General features: G+C 55.2%; 7 protein-coding genes across 7 annotated transcripts; 4 read left to right on the forward strand and 3 right to left on the reverse strand.

Moving 5' to 3' along the window:
- Window positions 1-292: 292 nt before the first annotated feature.
- N656DRAFT_832712 (DEAD-domain-containing protein) lies at window positions 293-2676 on the forward strand (the record flags this gene model as incomplete). Its single annotated transcript, XM_064818667.1, has 2 exons — window positions 293-595; window positions 652-2676. The coding sequence occupies exons 1-2, from the start codon at window positions 362-364 to the stop codon at window positions 2674-2676; spliced, it is 2259 nt and encodes a 752-aa protein (XP_064665568.1). The 5' UTR covers window positions 293-361.
- Window positions 2677-5239: 2563 nt separating this feature from the next.
- N656DRAFT_719032 (N2227-domain-containing protein) lies at window positions 5240-6499 on the forward strand (the record flags this gene model as incomplete). Its single annotated transcript, XM_064812330.1, has 3 exons — window positions 5240-5392; window positions 5460-5835; window positions 5922-6499. 3 exons carry the CDS (start codon window positions 5240-5242, stop codon window positions 6497-6499), a joined length of 1107 nt encoding a protein of 368 aa, XP_064665569.1.
- A 139-nt stretch (window positions 6500-6638) lies between these two features.
- N656DRAFT_784781 (Zip-domain-containing protein) lies at window positions 6639-9526 on the reverse strand. Its single transcript, XM_064816244.1, has 9 exons — window positions 8988-9526; window positions 8830-8934; window positions 8624-8773; window positions 8455-8559; window positions 8276-8392; window positions 8102-8220; window positions 7925-8037; window positions 7598-7868; window positions 6639-7539 (listed from the first exon to the last, which is right to left on the reverse strand). Exons 1-9 carry the CDS (start codon window positions 9146-9148, stop codon window positions 6944-6946), a joined length of 1737 nt encoding a protein of 578 aa, XP_064665570.1. The 5' UTR covers window positions 9149-9526; the 3' UTR covers window positions 6639-6943.
- Window positions 9527-10714: 1188 nt separating this feature from the next.
- Window positions 10715-11557, reverse strand: N656DRAFT_802266 (uncharacterized protein; the record flags this gene model as incomplete). The annotated part of the gene is made up of 1 exon (XM_064818221.1): window positions 10715-11557. The coding sequence occupies one exon, from the start codon at window positions 11555-11557 to the stop codon at window positions 10715-10717; it is 843 nt and encodes a 280-aa protein (XP_064665571.1).
- A 1198-nt stretch (window positions 11558-12755) lies between these two features.
- N656DRAFT_784783 (flavoprotein) lies at window positions 12756-15324 on the forward strand. Its single transcript, XM_064816245.1, has one exon. The coding sequence runs from the start codon at window positions 13205-13207 to the stop codon at window positions 15002-15004; it is 1800 nt and encodes a 599-aa protein (XP_064665572.1). The 5' UTR covers window positions 12756-13204; the 3' UTR covers window positions 15005-15324.
- Window positions 15116-16110, reverse strand: N656DRAFT_459601 (uncharacterized protein). Its single transcript, XM_064809714.1, has 3 exons — window positions 16072-16110; window positions 15493-16014; window positions 15116-15416 (listed from the first exon to the last, which is right to left on the reverse strand). The coding sequence occupies exons 1-3, from the start codon at window positions 16087-16089 to the stop codon at window positions 15228-15230; spliced, it is 729 nt and encodes a 242-aa protein (XP_064665573.1). The 5' UTR covers window positions 16090-16110; the 3' UTR covers window positions 15116-15227.
- A 326-nt stretch (window positions 16111-16436) lies between these two features.
- On the forward strand, window positions 16437-18058 carry N656DRAFT_719130 (NADH-ubiquinone oxidoreductase; the record flags this gene model as incomplete). The annotated part of the gene is made up of 3 exons (XM_064812340.1): window positions 16437-16769; window positions 16837-17824; window positions 17889-18058. 3 exons carry the CDS (start codon window positions 16437-16439, stop codon window positions 18056-18058), a joined length of 1491 nt encoding a protein of 496 aa, XP_064665574.1.
- Window positions 18059-18115: the final 57 nt, after the last annotated feature.

Consider the following 18115-nt stretch of genomic DNA (forward strand, 5'->3'; position numbering starts at 1 on the left):
GAGAGAGCATAAGGGTTAGGGTCAGAGTCCTGTATTACATTCTACTACCTCTGTATTTAGTACATTGTCAATGTCCATTCCACGTCCGAGGTGCATCAGATAGGTTAACCAGAAGGTATAAAAATACTGGGAGTATCTTATTTCTTGCCATCAGTCGTGCAACACTTTCCACCTCGCATTGCACTGAACTGGGCTGTAGTTGTTCTTTCCCGCAAAGCACGGCAGCAAAATAGTGGGGCCTAAGAGGGATCCCGGTCATTCTCAATTCATAGAATCTCATCTCCTTTTTCATCTCTGACATCTTTGTCTTACAAGTGAGCAATACCCGTTCAACCACCGCAACTTCACCGGAGATCTCAACATGGGTTTTGGCAAGAAACGCAAATTGTCCGAAGGACACAGCAAGAAACACAAAGCGTTGAGCATAGGTTCCAAGCGTCAAAAAACCGGTGTCGCGAAGCGTGTTACAAGTGTAGATTCCTTACCATGGAAGTCGGTCGATGTTCCCGAGATGTTTGACGATGCCGAGGGCTTCTACGGCTTAGAAGAGGTCGAGGGAGTTGATGTTGTGAGAGACGGCGATACTGTGAAGTTCGTGAGTATCCCCGGGCTGTGTAACCCCTCTGAGCCCTTTCTCATGTTTGACATCAGGTCGCTGCTGTTGCTTCCCCCTCAGATGACAGCGATGAGTTTCAAGGGTTCGATGACGCCCCTCAAATAGCTGGATCTCAAACAGCCGAAGAAATATCCGGGAAAGCGCCGTCATCCATACCAAAAGGTGCAGAGCAACAGCCCAAGACAGGAGACGGGGCCACCAAGATCCAGAAGGAGAAGAACTCTGCAAAGAAGCGCCAAGCCAAGGCCGACCCCGAACTCGAAGACAATGTCTTTGCCCAAGCCAGCAAAATCACGGAAACTGATGTCGCGGATGATGACATGGACATGTCGGAATGGGTGACACTTGGACTCAGCCCTCAGATGCTGTCAATGATTGCTCGCCTCAAATTCTCCAAGCCAACGGCGATCCAAGCAAGAGCTATCCCAGAGATTTTGAACGGCCGCGACGTCATCGGGAAAGCAGCCACCGGCTCTGGAAAGACACTGGCCTTCGGGATACCCATAGTGGAAAGCTGGCTGGCCAAATCGACGGCTGGAAACCAGAGAAGCGAAAACAAACAGCCGATTGCCTTGGTCTTGTCACCAACAAGGGAACTCGCGCATCAAATCACTGATCATTTCAAACAACTTTGTGCTGGGCTCACTACAGCCCCGTACATCTGCTCAGTAACTGGTGGGCTAGCCGTCCAGAAACAGCAACGGCAGCTGGAGAGGGCGGACATCGTCATCGGGACGCCAGGGAGACTGTGGGAGGTGATGAGCTCAAGCAATTCCGTACTCGCAGCAATGCGAGGGATCAGCTTTCTCGTCGTAGACGAGGCCGATAGGCTGCTCAAAGACGGCCACTTCAAAGAAGCGGAAGAGATCCTGAATGCCCTGGATCGGATTTACCCAGGAGAAGAGAACGACGACGACGACGCCGATGATAATGAGAAGCCTCGCCGCCAACGACAAACACTAGTCTTCTCGGCCACCTTCAACAAGGCATTACAACAAAAACTAGCCGGGAAGGCCCGCTACAACCTGATGGGCGAAGCCGAGTCACTAGAATATCTCCTTAAAAAGCTCAATTTCCGCGAAGCGCGCCCCAAGTTTCTCGACACCAACCCAGTGTCGCAGATGGCCGAGAATCTCAAAGAAGGCCTCATCCAATGCGGCGACCTGGAGAAAGACCTCTACCTCTACGCCGTGCTCCTCCTGCAACCGACGCGCCGGGCGCTGGTGTTTACAAATTCCATCAACACGGTTCGACGCCTGACACCCTTCCTTCAAAACCTCAACCTCCCTGCCTTCGCCCTGCACTCTGACATGGAGCAAAAAGCACGCCTCCGCTCGATCGAGCGCTTCAAGGCGGACAATCCCGGCACCGAGTCCAGCGGCAACCGCGCCTCCTCCATTCTAATCGCAACCGACGTGGCCGCCCGTGGCCTTGACATACCCAACATTGATCTCGTGATTCATTACCACGTCCCGCGCTCAGCAGACGACTACGTGCACCGGTCCGGCCGCACTGCGCGGGCGGCCAACTCGGGTGTGTCGGTACTGCTGTGCGGGCCCAAGGAAGCGGTGCCGACACAGCGACTCATTGCTAAGGTCCACGCGGCCGCCGCTTCCAAATCCTCCAACCCAACCACCCACGGCCTCGTCGAGACAATCGACATTGACCGGCGCCTCGTCTCACACCTCCGGCCGCGGGTGGACCTGGCCAAGAAGATCGCCGAGACGGCGCTGGCCAAGGAAAAGGGGGCCAAGGAGGACGGGTGGCTGAAGCAGGCGGCCGAGGAACTCGGGGTGGACCTTGACGACGACGCCGACGGCCTGGCGAAGGCGGGCTCCTGGCGGGGCCGCGGCAGCGGCCGCAAGCAGAAGGAGCGCGCCGCCAGGGAGGTCCCCGCCGCCGAGGTGAAACGCTGGCGCGCCGAGCTCCGCCAGCTGCTCAGCCGCAGGGTCAATACGGGAGTCAGCGAGAAGTATCTCGCCGGGGTGGATGTGGATGCCCTCCTCCGCGGGGTGAAGGGGGAGTTTTTGGGCAAAGTCGACGGCTTGGGGCTCCAGTAAAGCTGACTGCTTGCTCTTACAAATACATATGCGGGGCGGGGAGTGGTATCTTGGGTGGGCGCGGTCAGGGTCATGGATGGGTTGCTCCGTGGAAAGTTCAATGCACCTAGGTACTCCAATTCAATCCCGTGACGTCAGACCCCATCCTTCTCAAATCTCAAGTCCTGACTGTTGAGTACCTAGCTAAGGGGCAGCAATCGCTTGTCATATCACGGAATACATGTCCAGTTCAAAATGAATGCCAGTCCGCGGAAGAGGATATATCATTTGCACTAGGTACCTAGATGAATAACGAGTGGCTGTGTCGGCCTAGATGGTCGACCACCGACATTGAACAAGACAGTGAAGGCCATGCGAAAGACAAAACCGCAACTCGTCACCCTCGCCCAAATCCCTCAGAACACACCATCCTAGATACCAATATATGGAGGCAAAGGTTCACTTCGTGGTCCATGGATTTAGTGCTGACGGTTCGTACAAGTTAGCTGGCTGAGGGAAGTGGTGAGCTGAGCGAGAGAAGGTGCAAAACGTACGCCGCACGAGTCGCAGGCGCAACCCTCGCAGGAGCCAGAGCAGCTGCAGGTGGAGCAATCACTGGAAAGCGAGATTCATAATCAGCATCAAATGGGATAGTTGCCCCATTTCAGGCCGGAATGTTGGATGTTGGCGGTTCTTACCAGGGAGACATGGTGAATGTAGTTTGTGGTTGTGGACGTTGGAAGTTGTCTGTTGGTTTGCTTTGGATTCTTCTGATGGGTAAGGTAGCGCTTGTATCTGATGTCTGGAAACCAGGCAGTCTGAGAGAGAGGTGGGAACGGTTCGGGATTAAATAGCTCGTCGTCTTCGTTTCCTATCCTCCCTCCCCTCCCACCCCCTCCGGTGGTCCCGCTACTCCAACCCCGCCTCGTTGTCACGGTATCTCCCCACGCCAGCGTTCGAGGCACACCAGCCGCAGGCAGGAGACTGGACTGATGGGTGACAGACTCGACGGGATTGGCTCCCCGCCAGCCTCAAGCTTGCGAGCTTCCCCACCCCAACATGCGAGTGACACCATCCAAGTGATCATCTTCATCCTGTTAGACGAACGGTGAGGCCTGTGATTGCTCGAGGCTGCATACTAGCGCCCGTCCAACGCCTCGTGCGACATGTTCTCCACTTGCTGCTATCAAAGTTGGTTGCGGGGGTTGCTTCCTGAAGCAGGTTGTTGCCTCGGTGCCCGGTCAGTCTTAGTGTGGGGGAAGGTGTGACTAAGAGACCGGTGAGAGGATGTAAGGTAGGTAGGTCGGGTTAGGTAGGTAGCTTCGGAATGCCGAAACTCAAGCAGGCTCTAGATCCCGCAGCAGGCAGGTCATGGTGGCAGTTGCCGAGTTGGAACAAACTCGCATACTCAAGGCTAGGGGAAGCATGGCTTTGTAATTGCCAAGAAGCATTTGCTCCTTGCTAGCATAATTGCGGGCTTCGAGAAGTATAGCGGAGCCAGGTCGAGAACATTAGGTCATCGGAGAAAAGCATCGAGGGATGAGATAAGGGATATCAACAACGGGTGGTCTGGGTCGTATAACCTCAAGATTGGGAAAAGGTCAAGGGTCAAAGTGCCAGGGGCATGAGAACCGAGGGAGTCTTGGATTCCTTATATGCCTCTCCCTCGGGCAGGCGGTACGATGCCTCATAACGGCCAGCAAGGTTCTCAAGCCTCTCAGGACATTGCAGCATCGCATCAGATTGCAACAAAATGTGGAATATGGCGGGAAAGCAACATTCATGCAGAATCGGCGTCATGAGCTCCCCTATGTGCAGCCCGAGAGTCGTGTCGGAGACTTTGAGGACCTTGCTGGCAGCCCGACATGCTGCGGAATTCTTCGTGGTTCGTACAGAGCACTGACAGCCAACCAGCCACCATTCTGGTCAGATGGTATCTTTGAAACCTGACCATCATATCTATCCAAAGCACGGCCAAACCTCCTAGTGCGTTGGTTCAAAGTCCAAAACAGTAACTAACAGAAAGGTTCAATACTCCTCTTTCATTGTGCATGGAACCATCGAAATGATGGAATCATCGAAATGGCGTTGCTCCTGTTCTGGAAGGAGTGGGAGCATCGGGAAATGGGAACGCCGAGAGCCAGGTCGTCAAGGTTCTCAAACATGCTCCTCAAGCGGGTCAACTCCCAATAGAAACAGCAGTCACGCTTGACGCTATATTATTCTGTTTAACTAGAGAAACGCAACACCATTTTCCCTCGACCTGCTACGGAAACTTGATCTGGCCACAATGCGAAGAGCGGCGTGGGTGTCCGGCACCATCCTCTGGGTCTGCGGCCGCGCTATCGGCGGCGAGGTGCCATGTGCGCAGTCACAACTGGGCTTCCAACCTGCTGGCCCCGAATCTGCCAACCCCAAGTGCATGCCCGATCACTCAATAGGATCCGAGTACATCGCCCAGGCCGCCATTGATAGTTCCATCTTCGAGGTGCACCAAGTCGTCGTGACACTTCCAGCAGAAGATAAGCCAGCAAGGCTAGAAACGGAGCGTCATGTCAAGGAACGGGAGCAGCTGCTTCAACGGATGAGCAGAAAGCACGGTAAATGGAACGAGCACCATCCTCGGTACCGACTCCTCGAAGCCCTCCGCGGATTCTCCCACTATGCCCAGACCCAACGGACAGAACTCGACCGGCTCAGGGGCTTATACAATCATGTATCCAAGAAGCAGAAGGCCGTTAGTTCCCTTGACTCTACTAGATAACCTGGTATAGGCTCCTTGGCTGATCCAACTCAACTGTAAGGTGCTAGAACGCACAGTCGAGTACAGCAAGAAATTCGACGACATCACCCCTCTCCTAGCAAAGAACCAGGATATCTGCAATGAGATTGTGCGGAATGCGCTCAACTTCTACCAGGTCGATCAGTCCGAGCTAGACGAACACACGCGGCAGATGAACGCGGCGGGACGGCCAGCCGAGAGAATCAGCGTCGCGCAGGCCCTGAAGCACTTTGTCCGAGATTGGACTGTCTCCGGGGTCAATGAGAGAGACGCGGCGTTTCCATGCATCAAGAAGGCTTTGAGGGAGTTATTCGCGGATCCTAGACCAGGACCCGTAAGAGTGCTCCTGCCGGGCGCTGGCCTTGGACGGCTGGGGCATGAGGTTGCACAGCTTCGAGGTGAGAACACTCCGCCAATAAAATTGAACACCCTAGCTAGCATCTACTACCCTCTGGGACATCCGCTGAGTGTATGATCTGTCTAGGATTCGAGGTCACAAACAACGAATGGTCCATGTACCAGAACGTAGCCTACCGGTTTCTCGAGAACCGCACCGCGCAAGACACCCGGACCCTCCACCCCTTTGTGGACTCGTGGTCCCATCACCGCTCGACAGCCGACATGCTCCGCCCCGTGATCTTCCCGGATATCACACCCAGCACCGCCGGGGTCGTGCTCGTCGAAGGCGACTTTACAACCATCTTTCCTGACGGCGACACGGGTGCCTTTGACGCCGTGGTGACCCATTTCTTCATCGACACTGCCCGTAACCTCATGAGCTATTTCGACACCATCTCCAGGCTTCTCAAGCCCGGGGGTTACTGGATCAACTTTGGCCCCTTGCTCTACGGTACCGGCCCCTTTGTGCAACTGTCCCTGGACGAGATCATTGCCGTGGCCGAGGCCATGGGGTTCGAGTTTCAAGAAGTTCCGGAGGGGTGCGGCGAGGTGACCGTTCCGGGCAAGAAAGTCCGCGGGCTGGATGCGCCATACAGCTTTGATGAGATGGCGCTGACGAGGAATTCCTACAATGCGCAGTTCTGGGTCGCGAGGCGTCTCTAAACACTGCGTCGGGGAGGAACGGTCGTCGGATCTATCCAGGGTCCGTTCTGTAAGAGAGATTCACAAGCCTGACACTTCAGGAGATCGACTATGTATTGTACTTAGTCATATAGAGTGGATATTTCTCAAGATACTTGCTACTATTTGACATGTATTTGGAGCTGACGGTGGAATCGCCAGTGAGTGCCCAATCGAGTATTACTACACCAACATAGGGGCACTGGTCAATGCCGATATCTCGTCTAATATCACTCCTGGTGAGCTCTATAACTCAATTAAATTATCCTAAGCCATTGTACCGTTCTAGATAGCCTTTCCTCGGCCACCAGCAATGTCAAAGAAGTATCCTGCGTGCCTCTAAGTACTATCCATTGCATCTCAGAGCCGGAAGCGCAAATCTTGCCGCCGCCAGCCACAACAGAACGGAGACCCCCAGTCAATTGCTCAAGCCCATTTCCCCAGTACGCTCATGACAATCATACCAGCAACCAACCCACCCAAGCCTATGCACGTGGTAGCCAAACCCGCATCGGTGAGTGCGCCACCGGCGTGGACCCAGTCGGCCGCCCACATCTCGACGACGCCGACCCAAAGGAGAATGCCCGCTGAGAAGGCGTCCAGCACGCCGATTGCCACAATGGTCTGCGGATCGTTGCCGTTGAACTGGTGCAGCACGCCGATCCCGATGGCCATGCCCAGCGGCGTGACGAGGGCAAAGGCCGCGGCCAGGGACAACTTCTTGGCCATAGATACATGGTAAGAGGGTGGCGACGGAGCAAGTGGCCCGGATGTTGAATTATTTTCCGTTTCGGGACCCTCGGTGCTGGCGTCTTTCTTTCCCGAAGGGACGTTCACGGGGAGGGCGTGCTGGTGGCCGTGATGGCTGTGGAATACCATGCTGGTGATGGAGGCAGGCCGGGAACCCATGGCCGCAATTCGCGTCCCGAGGGCAAGCCCCTCGAACATCTGGTGGAACAGTATCACGGCAAAAAGAGTGAGCAGGAAGCTGTCGCCCGCCACGACAAGGGTGAGGCCGATGACTTCGGAACAGGTCGTTAGTGCCAGATCCGTCTTGTGGGAGAGAAAGTTTTGGCTTACTTAGAGAGTGGAAAATAATGCCTGCTTCCATAACATAGATGCTGACTGTCTCAAGTTTCTGGAGGGATTGCAGGCTTTGCTGGGGTGATGCTGAGGACGTCTCGTTGTCTTGGATCTTCTTGTTCGCCTGCCATTTGACGAGGCGGTAGCCGAGGTATTCGACAAGAAAGGATATGAATATCCCGGCCATCATGATGGCAGCAGTGGTGGCTTCATATTGAAGCTCGCCGAGGCACTCGTTGCCAAACATAAGCTCTGCGTGTGTAAACAGCTGCAGGGTTGTTGTTAGCCATCCGAGGCCATTCTCAAGCACCAGGGGTTTCGTACATGTACCAGACTCGTAGACATGATGACACCTGTGCCGAACTGCTTGATGATTAACAGAGCTGTGTTTGCTTTGGCGGACAGGTACTTGGAGAGGACGATTGGGCCGAAGACCCCTGTTGAGATTACAGTACATCAGCCTCAAGCTTTGTATAATGTGGCTCATTGTTGCAAACATACCGATAGCGCTGGTTACTAAGATGACAAATAACAGGCCAACTCGGAGAGGCACGTTGTATTCTCGGTCTATCCGCCCGCAGCTGCGTGGACCATCTTCTCCCCCAGCTCCAACGCAATGCCTGTCCGGACGTTAGCTTCGAGTCCCATATCGAGGGAGCAAAGGGGGAGCCGTACTCAACACCGGCATGGAAATGACAATTCTCCCCGGCCGGTTTGTTGGCTCCACTGTCGTCGTGAGCTTCGCTGGCAAGCTGAACCTGGACGTCATCTCCGGAAGGGGTGAGGCAGAAGCTGTCAAAGTGTAATCGATCGTGTCAGCGTGCATCAAAGCAGATGAAGCTGAGTAACCTTACGTCTCTGATCCGTGGGTGTGGCACCCAGTATACGCTGGCGGAATATCCGACGTGGCTGTCGCGGTTGTGTCTACTCGATACTCGGTCGCATCCGCTGAGCAAAGGCTAAGAGGCCGTCAGTATCATCAAGCCTCTCAAATGTCTCGGCACAAAACAGAGCAGCACTTACACCTCTGTTTGATCCAGATGGCAATCAGTGACAGCTGTGAAGGTTTTGCTTGCTGCGGTCGGGGTTGGTGCGTTCGTGGTTTGACTGCCACCCCCTGCGTCCTCGGCCAAGACAATCTGGACCTCGCCTCCATTTGGATTCATACACCAGCTGTGGGAGAGCCGTTAGAACCTAGAGTAGTCTAATAATCAACGGAATAAACTTGCGTCTGGGTGGCATGGGCATGGCAGTCCGTATACGAGGCGGGCAGGCCGGTCGTTGCAGTTCCAGTCGCAAGGATGCGGTATTCCGTGACACCCACCATGCAGTATCTAAGTCGGTTCATCAGCATTTGCTTTATTGTATGCACTCCCGAACGACTTACTGAACTGTCTGGTGCATATGGCACCCGCTAATGGCCGTTACCGACGGGGTCGCCTGCCTCGGCTGTACAGGACCTGCGGTGATGGTCCCAGAGACACCAGCAGCGGCCGTTGAAATGGCGAGGAGCAAACCATGTCGGACGGAAGCATGCTGAGAAGCCATGGTGCTTTTCTAATCCAGTGATTTGGGCTAGATTTCCGGACGGAGCCCTCGCTTGTCGGTGTAGGGAGCAGAAATGGCTTACAGTATTTATAAGGTCGGTTCGGTATAGGATGTTGTGACAAACTGCCAGTACGAAACAAGGTCCCTCTTTTATCTATGGACACCTTGATTGGTCATGCACACCCGTCAATACTGGTATGGAATGATCAGGGCTGATTATGGAGTTTCCTTGCGACTCAGGCAGGGTGGTTGGAGAGCGCCAAGTCTTCGGCGGACATATCGATTTGGGAATTGGTTACCAACATGGATCTGTTTTCACATAGTTTGGCTTGGTATTACTGCAACGGGGGACCTATGTGGATGGAAGGAGAAGTGGGTGAGCGCGTGGGAAGGAACCTGGGGTACCTTGATGGCGGCCACCTTGATGGCCAGGTCTAGGCAGGGCTCACAAAACAGGCAGGAACTTGTTCACATAACGTAAGAAAGCGATGATGAAAGTGAAGAAGTCAGAATCTTTGCGGCTGCGGCGCGGCGTGTAAGGTGCGCAGTAGAGAATTCACCACTACAGTAAGGTAGGTATCCTCTACCCCAGTGACCCGGGCCAGTCACCGGGGCGGCGCGCCTGCTACGCAACGAATTCCTCCTCACCGACCTGCAGACAGTCCCACTCCCAAGACACCTGCACAGAATAGGTAGTGCTTACCATGGTTGACGCTATGAGACAGTAGTACTATTTGACCCAGGTCGTGGTGCTGTTAATGAGTCCTAGAAACGACCCGCGGAGTCTTCCATGGGAATGACTTCGATGATCCCCACTTCCTTCGTGAGATTTTGAGTTCAATGCGAAGTACTGCGCAGGGGATCCAGAATCAAGAGCAACTAGACGTAATATGAAGATCGTCACGAGAATTTGATGGCCGTATCACCTATGAGCCGTGGTCTTGACTTCAAGTCCGATATGATAGCAACGGGCCATGAGCCTCCCACCAGCAAGAGTTTGCTCCTGCCAGTCGTATGCTGTGATGGTTACCATTCGCGGATCTAAGATGGGAATGGCGTGCATCTTGCCAAGGCAATATTGCTTGGGTGCCGTAACAGGTGGCCGTCAGGGTAGGTACTCTCCTCTATCTCCCGGCCCACAAGTTCGAGATGTAATCCGTCATTCCCCTTAAGACTGGGGATCCATAGAGCTTGATGCTCATGGTGTGACTCAGTAAGGTCTAGTAAGTAGTCATCAGCTCAGTATCAATTGACATGCCGTATAAACGGGGCAGGTCCCTCACGAGAGGGGAGGAGAGATAGTGTATGCTATTCCTAGCATAACCGGGTCATTATATTCACTCATCTGGCTTTCATATCACCGATATCACAGACCCACGACGTTCCTTTTGCCCCTAAATCTGCAAAGACTAACGGAGCAAACGCAGTGAAGAGTAATTTGGAATACGAAGGCCTAAACGCCACGCTGCCTTCCCCTTGTTAAACTCCCAACTCGACCCCTGAGCGACTCTGTACTGATCATGAATAACAGGGGATTTAAATAAAACGTTCACTAGAGCAGAGTCTTCAAGCAAACCGAACGGCCCTGCCACAACTCCACGAGATGCCCTTGGCAAGAGAGACCACTTCCGCCACGAGTTTGGAGGCTCTCCAAGACCCGGAAAGGTCCGAGCTGCCGGCGGTGTGATTCTGTGTGGATGCGCTGAGGATTTTGGGAACCTCCGGGGCGTGCCAGAAGTCTGAGCCGCGTACGGTCTTGTCCTTGGCCGGAGACTGTCGCCGGCAGAGGTGTTTCAACCGGTTGAGAATGGGCTGTTTAAGCTCGGGATATTTGCTGTAATGGGCGCAGTTGCCGCTGCAGAAGACACATGCGTCCCTCGGGCCAGATCTGTGGCGGTCGTATTTCCTCAACGCTTTGCTCAGCTGACGACTGAGCTTCTTTTCCTGCAACCTTGCCTCCTTGATGCGCTTCTTCTCGGAGCGGATAGACTTGCCGGAGTCGTCGCAAACGGTACTCCAAGAGGATACCCGGGTGACTGGCTTGGGGAGACTCGAGCGTTCGCAAGATACTCTCTCTTCCTCTTGCTGCAAAGCAGAAGTCCTGCGTGCGGGCTCTGCGAGCTTCTCCCATAGCGCGGTGCCAACCTCTTCGCTGATCACGGGCACCCGTACGATTCTCTGGCACATGCGTATGCCGTTGCTTTTCTCGAAGAGGCCGATGATCCGCAGCTCGTCGAGGGACATGTTACATTGGATTGTGAAGGAGGACACGTGGTCAGGCCAGCCCTCTTGAACAAACTCCCTGAGGAACTCTTGTGCTTCCCAGACGGCAATCACCCTCGAGATCTCAGCATGCCACTCTTTGGCACTCGGCCTCCAGTGAGCCGACTTGGGTTCGGGGATTGACATCGTCGTGGCAGAGGGACTTGGTCGGGTGGCGTTGAACTAAGTACGGAAGGCGAAGACAGATACGGTCTTCCCTGGCTTAGCGGAACCTGATTGGGAAGTTGTTGGAGGTTTGAGGTTTTTCCATGGTTAGTACCGTCACCAAGCAAGCAGGAACTTATACCTCATTTGAGAGTGGCAGTCCTGGCCGCCCATGGGCTTCAGTCTCAGAGTCGTGCCGACACTTCGTTTGTCTTGTGCGCCATCTTTGTAATTTCATGCAAATTACAAGCCTTCCAAGGTTTAGCATTTTCCATATTGTCATGGAAAAGCGGTGGAAGTTGCTGAGGTGCCAGAAAGAGCTTTCACTGCCGTCCCAAGTTGTAAATGAGGCATGGAAAAAGCAGGAGCACTTGCACCGGAAGGGCGGCATGTATCAAATGCGACGGGATGGAGCAGCTCGGATCCATTTCCCGTGCTCCGGCATCTCTTTCCGGTCCGTGGTTGTCCAGCCGGGGTTCACTTATTGAGCTGCCTCGGAGGCTGACATTGCCTGGTTACTTGTGCCGGTTCGACTCGGCCACTCTAGCCCCCATGGCCAGTGATGGAAGGATTTCATATCTGCTGTCTCAGTCCGGTCCGGTCGTGCAGCTGCATGGCTCATGGGTAAGGAATTCTGCATCCCCGACATTGTTACGGTGTACTGCACACCGCAAATGCACGCAGAGCATCGTGGTTTGCCAATTTATCGTGATGTGGACACGGGAACAATGAATGCAGAACCAAGACAGGCCTTGGGGCTGCATAGACCACGGTTGGTCTACAGCCTTAGAAATTGTTAGCCTTACCGCTTTCTAGGCGGAGTTCAAGCCCGTAACATCCATGTAGGCTGTTGTTGACGGGAGTTATCACCAGTTCTTGGAGGGTGTTTCGTCGTTTGTGTGTTGTGTGTCCTGCGTAGGTTGCTATGCTGCCCCACCTCCAGCTGAGGTGGTGTCTTCAGGAATCGGGCGGGCAGAACTGGCAGCAATCGCCATGGAAGCAGGCTTAAAATTCTAGCGCAGGGCTGCAGTGGGGCGGCCAATGAAACATCGCCTTACCCCAGTGTCCGTGCCAACCTGGCAGCACACGCTAGCTTGTTGAGGTGGTACGGAGTACTGTACATACATACCTAGGTACAGTACCGAGAGTACGGAGTACGGATACGTAGCACCCCAGAATCGCCCAGTCCATCCACAGCATTGGATAATCTGGACGTCAGGCAAACATTCGAGACCCAAACATTTATCAACCAGCAATCTAACTCACTAGTCACCATCAGTCCTCCCAGCAGCAACCATCTGCATTGGCAGACGACGTTTACTAATTAAGCGTATATTTCCTTCCAGCCTGAATTCAGCTATACTCAACTCGCACCAACCGTTGCAGCATCTAGGTGATACTCTTGCATGACGGATTCGCAAGCTGCTGGCCAATTTAATACCCGCTTGATTGTCATCAAGGCCCGTTCCCTTGCTTAGCTACATACTGGGCTTTAGCATTGCGCAGCTTTCCCGACAGGCAGAACAAGCGCGCCAGCGGAGTGTCAGCTGGTCTCCGCGGTTGATGACGTCGGGACTGCCCGGCCACCATTGATCACGACCCAGTGGCGATCTACGGTTTCTCACCAATATGATGGAAACTAGCACTAGCTCACAATGCTCGGCCCTCAATCGGCGGGTTCCCGTTGATAGGGCGTCCTTGACCTCATCCATCAGCGAGACGCAGCGACCAAGACCTCTGCATCTCTTGGTTGCCGCCAACGGTCCCCGGGATGTGGCCTTCGCTGAGGCGATTGCCATTCGCCTGTCCAAAGAGTCACAGATCATTACACGGGCCGTGGTCGACGAGATGACACACAGATTGGCGCAGGAGATCATGGTTCTTCAAAATAAGAGTTTGAAGAAGGGCCTCGCCGATGGCTCTAGTGCAAAGGACGTCGAGTTCTGCCAGCAGCAAGCATCTGAGCTGATAGAATGGGCCGACCTTCTCGTGCTCGCGCCCATTGACGCAGACACTCTGGCCAAGATGATGTGCGGAATATGCGATACGCTGCTCCTTGAGGTGCTGCGAGGCTGGGATGCCTCCAAAAGGATATTGCTTATACCCGGAATGACGTCTCAGATGTGGGAGAACCCGGTTACCAAGAGGCAGATGAGCAAGCTGCATCGCAAGTGGAGCTGGATCAGGGTCATGCCGCCCATCCTCTGGCATTACGACAAAGGGAGCAGCCCCAAACGCATCGTCGACTGGAACGGCTTCAATGAGGTGCTGAGCATCATCAAGAATCAGGCGGATTTCCTTAAACTGGGCCACGACGTTGAGGTTGGTGCACAGTCAGGGTCGCCCGACCCTTCCTGCCGTAAGGCGCGAAGCAGACTCCCTCCTGAAATATGGAGCATGATCTTCGAGTTCACAAACGACTGGGAACTGGCAACATGTCTCGGGGTTTTCACTACCTTGGAGATGCCTACGAATCAAGGCTGGAGGCGCGAACCAAAGGACCCCAACGACCCGCTGCAGGTCTTCATGCACGAATTGGAGTGGACTCTGCTCACGGCTGACACAGCGGCAGTGTGCAAGAAGCTTTCCGAGGCGCCTCCGTCGTTCCATGACTTATCAGCCCTGGCTGTCCACCTCATCTTCAAATTCTCCCTGACCGGCGTTCTCACATATATAGAGTCGAATTTCCCCCACATCTTCAAGTGTTTCGATGGCAAGACGATACCGACCAAAGCGTCTGCATACTATGGCCGGACCGACATCCTCGACTGGTGGGCAAGATCCCCTTCCTTCCTGGAGAAGCAGTACGATGCGGAGGCGCTGAACGGGGCGTCCGGGAGGGGGTTCGTCCACGTTTTAGAATGGTGGCGGTGCTCAGGTCTGCCGCTCAAGTATACCGAGGCGGCCTTCGAGATGGCGAGCTCGAAAGGCCACGTGCATGTCTTGGAGTGGTGGCGAGAAGCGGGCAGGCAAGACCCGTCCATCGAGCCTAAGCCCGGCCGCTCGCTCCTGGCTGCCGCTCAGTGTGGCCAATTGGGGGTGATTCGGTGGTGGGAACAGAGCGGGATCCCAGTGGGACACCAGGACGCCGTGTGCAAGACGGCGAGCCGGTGGGGTCAGGTCAAGGTGCTGGACCTATGGCGCCAGCTGCGGGGCGACGATAAACTTCAGTTTGATAATCAGATCCTCATCGAGGCAACCCAGCACGCCCATATCCCCGTGCTCGAGTGGTGGCGCAAGTATGCGCACGGAGAGCTTCCCGGAATGGAAGATGGCAAAGGCGTTCGGGTTGAGTACAAGACGATGGACGTTGAGGAGGCGCTGGAGGACTCGATGGGGGACCAGACAAAGGTCCGCAGATGGTGGGCAGAGAACGGGCTTAATCTGGGACTGGGAACGAGCGAGTGGATGAAGACACGGTCCCTGTGAGAGAGGTTGTGGGGATGCCTGTGTTTGCAGTAATATGGCGCAGCTAATGGAGGAATTGGAAAATCTGCTATATGGAGAGAGACTTCGAATGGGGTTATAGGTTATCGGGACTTGGCAGGGCACATGGTGGGACAAAGGTCGTATACAGGTGCTGGGAATGGGAGACAGACATGTATTCTGGAGTATAGGTATGTCTGGCGGAACGGAAAAGATGCCATGGGTTTTAATCGAATTTCGCCGGGTTACTGGGTATCATCCTCCTCAAAACATCAATCTGCCGTATCTGGCCCTTGTTCTTCAATTCAGCAATGCCTCTCCGGTCAGGCCGCCTCAATCCGTTCGAGTAGACAACGGTAAAGTCCGGCACCACCTCCCCGGCTGCTATCTCTGTATGTGGCGTGAGTGTGCAATGCTATGCCAGGCATATGTCAGCCAGTAGCCAGCAGCGAGTGTGAGAAGTACAGCCTTGGGAATCAGGGTTGAGGTACCTTCCCAATCACGGCACCCGCCCCAACTTTCGCCCCAACTCCAACTGTAGTTCCATCTCCAATGACGGTATCGCCGGCCTCTATAGAGGCGCCTACCTCGACGGTAACGTAATCGCCCAGGGTGACAGCCGCCTCTGTAATCCTGCCCGAAGTTCCCACCGCTCCAACGACGCTCCGCTCGTGCACCACGCACCGTCGCCCAATGTTAATCCGCCCGGCAAGCGAGTCCAGCTTGGCTCGCGGGTGGATAACACTCTCGCTGCTGATGGCTATGAGGTTTGTGCCGGTCAGCAGGGCCGAGTCCGAAATGGTTATCGACGACGAAAATTGGACGGGCGGTTTGGGGCCGGATTGCGACACCGGCGGGACGATGGAGTGCCGTTTGGACGACATTGTTATCTTCCTCTGGCTCTTAAGGAGGCGTCCTTGGGGTATCTTGGGGAAACTGCATGGCTGTTTGATGCAATGAGGGAAGCTCTGTTTACTTTCTCCTTGCTGAACTTTTGGAGATAGTATTGCTGGCTATGTAACAGGTAAGTTACCGTACCGATGTATTTGTAGTTAAACTTACGGACGTACCCTACAATACGATGTCATTTTGGTCGAGGCAGGCTCAGCGGCCCACTGAGTGGGAACACACACCGGCACGCCTGCGTCACAGAAATTTGACGAGCTCGCCACAAAGCACCCGCCACAGCCAATGCTCGGCAACTTTGGACAGCCAATCAGGAAAGCCGCGAATCCAAAACCACACGAAAGCCGCTCAGTTCCTCGCGATTGCTCAAGCAGAAGGCCCCTGCACAACTTCGTCCTCACTTGTGCGAAAGCCGCAGATTTCCCGTCACCGTCTCCATCTCCGCTCCGGCCAATTGGCATCTCCAACACCTCTGCTCTGCCGAGCAGAGAGACTTGCTGCTAATACATAAACGTCCGGGCCCTTCAAGATGCTGTCACGAACTGCGGTGCCGGGCAAGGCGTCGGCGAAGGCCATTTCGAGCGCAGCGACCGCCGCAACCCAGCAATGTCGCTCCTTCGCTTCCGTTCAGGATGCCGGTGCCGCACCGAAGCGCACCTACGGCGGCCTGCGGGATCAGGACCGCATCTTCCAGAATCTCTACGGCCGCTATCCGCCCGACCTGAAGCATGCGAAGAAGATGGGTGACTGGCACAAGACCAAGGAAATCCTCCTCAAGGGCCACGACTGGATTATCGGCGAGATCAAGACCTCGGGCCTGCGGGGGCGTGGTGGTGCTGGGTTTCCCTCCGGGTTGAAATGGGTATGTAGCAGCCTGTGCCCCCTATTCTGCAAGTCGGCAGCACTGACTGATCGATCCTGCTCCTTAGTCATTCATGAACTTCAAGGATTGGGACAAGGACAACAAGCCACGGTATCTGGTGGTCAATGCTGATGAGGGAGAGCCGGGGACGTGCAAGGACCGCGAGATTATGCGCAAAGACCCCCACAAGCTCGTCGAGGGCTGCCTGGTTGCCGGACGCGCCATGAACGCCACAGCTGCTTACATTTACATTCGCGGCGAGTTCATCCAGGAGGCCGCCGTCCTCCAGAACGCCATCAACGAGGCCTACGCCGAGGGTCTGATCGGCAAGAATGCTTGCGGCTCCGGCTACGACTTTGACGTCTATATCCACCGCGGCGGCGGTGCCTACGTCTGCGGTGAGGAAACCAGCTTGATCGAGTCGCTCGAAGGCAAGCCAGGCAAGCCTCGTCTTAAGCCCCCTTTCCCGGCCGCAGTTGGGTTATTCGGCTGCCCGTCGACTGTCGCCAACGTCGAGACGGTCGCTGTGGCCCCCACCATCTGCCGCCGCGGTGGGAGCTGGTTCGCGAGCTTCGGCCGCGAACGAAACCAAGGAACCAAGCTGTTTTGCATCAGCGGGCATGTCAACAACCCGTGCACAGTCGAGGAGGAGATGAGCATCCCGATGCGGGAGCTGATCGAGAAGCACTGCGGCGGCGTGCGCGGCGGCTGGGACAACCTGCTCGCTGTCATCCCGGGCGGCTCGTCAACGCCAATCCTGCCCAAGTCCATCTGCGACGATCAGCTGATGGACTTTGACGCGCTCAAGGACAGCCAATCAGGTCTTGGCACGGCGGCCGTCATTGTCATGGACAAGAGCACCGACGTGGTGCGCGCAATCTCACGTCTGAGCCACTTCTACAGGCACGAAAGCTGTGGGCAGTGCACCCCGTGCCGCGAAGGCAGCAAGTGGACCGAGCAGATGATGCAGCGGTTTGAGAAGGGCATGGGCCGCCCGCGCGAGATTGACATGCTTCAGGAGCTGACGAAGCAGGTCGAGGGCCACACGATTTGCGGTAGGTTTCTGTCTCTCTCTTGAACAATGGATGAGTGCCATGCTAACTGTGTCCGTCTCCGTAGCCCTCGGCGAAGCGTTCGCCTGGCCCATCCAGGGCCTGATCCGCCACTTCCGGCCCGAGCTGGAGGCGCGCATGCAGAAGTTTGCCGAGGAGTCGGGCGGTCAGGCGCTCGCTGGTGGCTGGGAACACAACGCAAGAGAGCAGGGCAAGCTCACTTCTCCTGGCATGTAAACGGGTAGTCTGGCCTGGACTAGATACGGGCGGGCGATGCGAGGGTCCGAATCTGTG

This window comes from Canariomyces notabilis (genome assembly GCF_033297395.1).
Source record: "Canariomyces notabilis strain CBS 508.74 unplaced genomic scaffold N656scaffold_36, whole genome shotgun sequence".
Classification (NCBI taxonomy): Eukaryota; Fungi; Ascomycota; class Sordariomycetes; order Sordariales; family Chaetomiaceae; genus Canariomyces; species Canariomyces notabilis.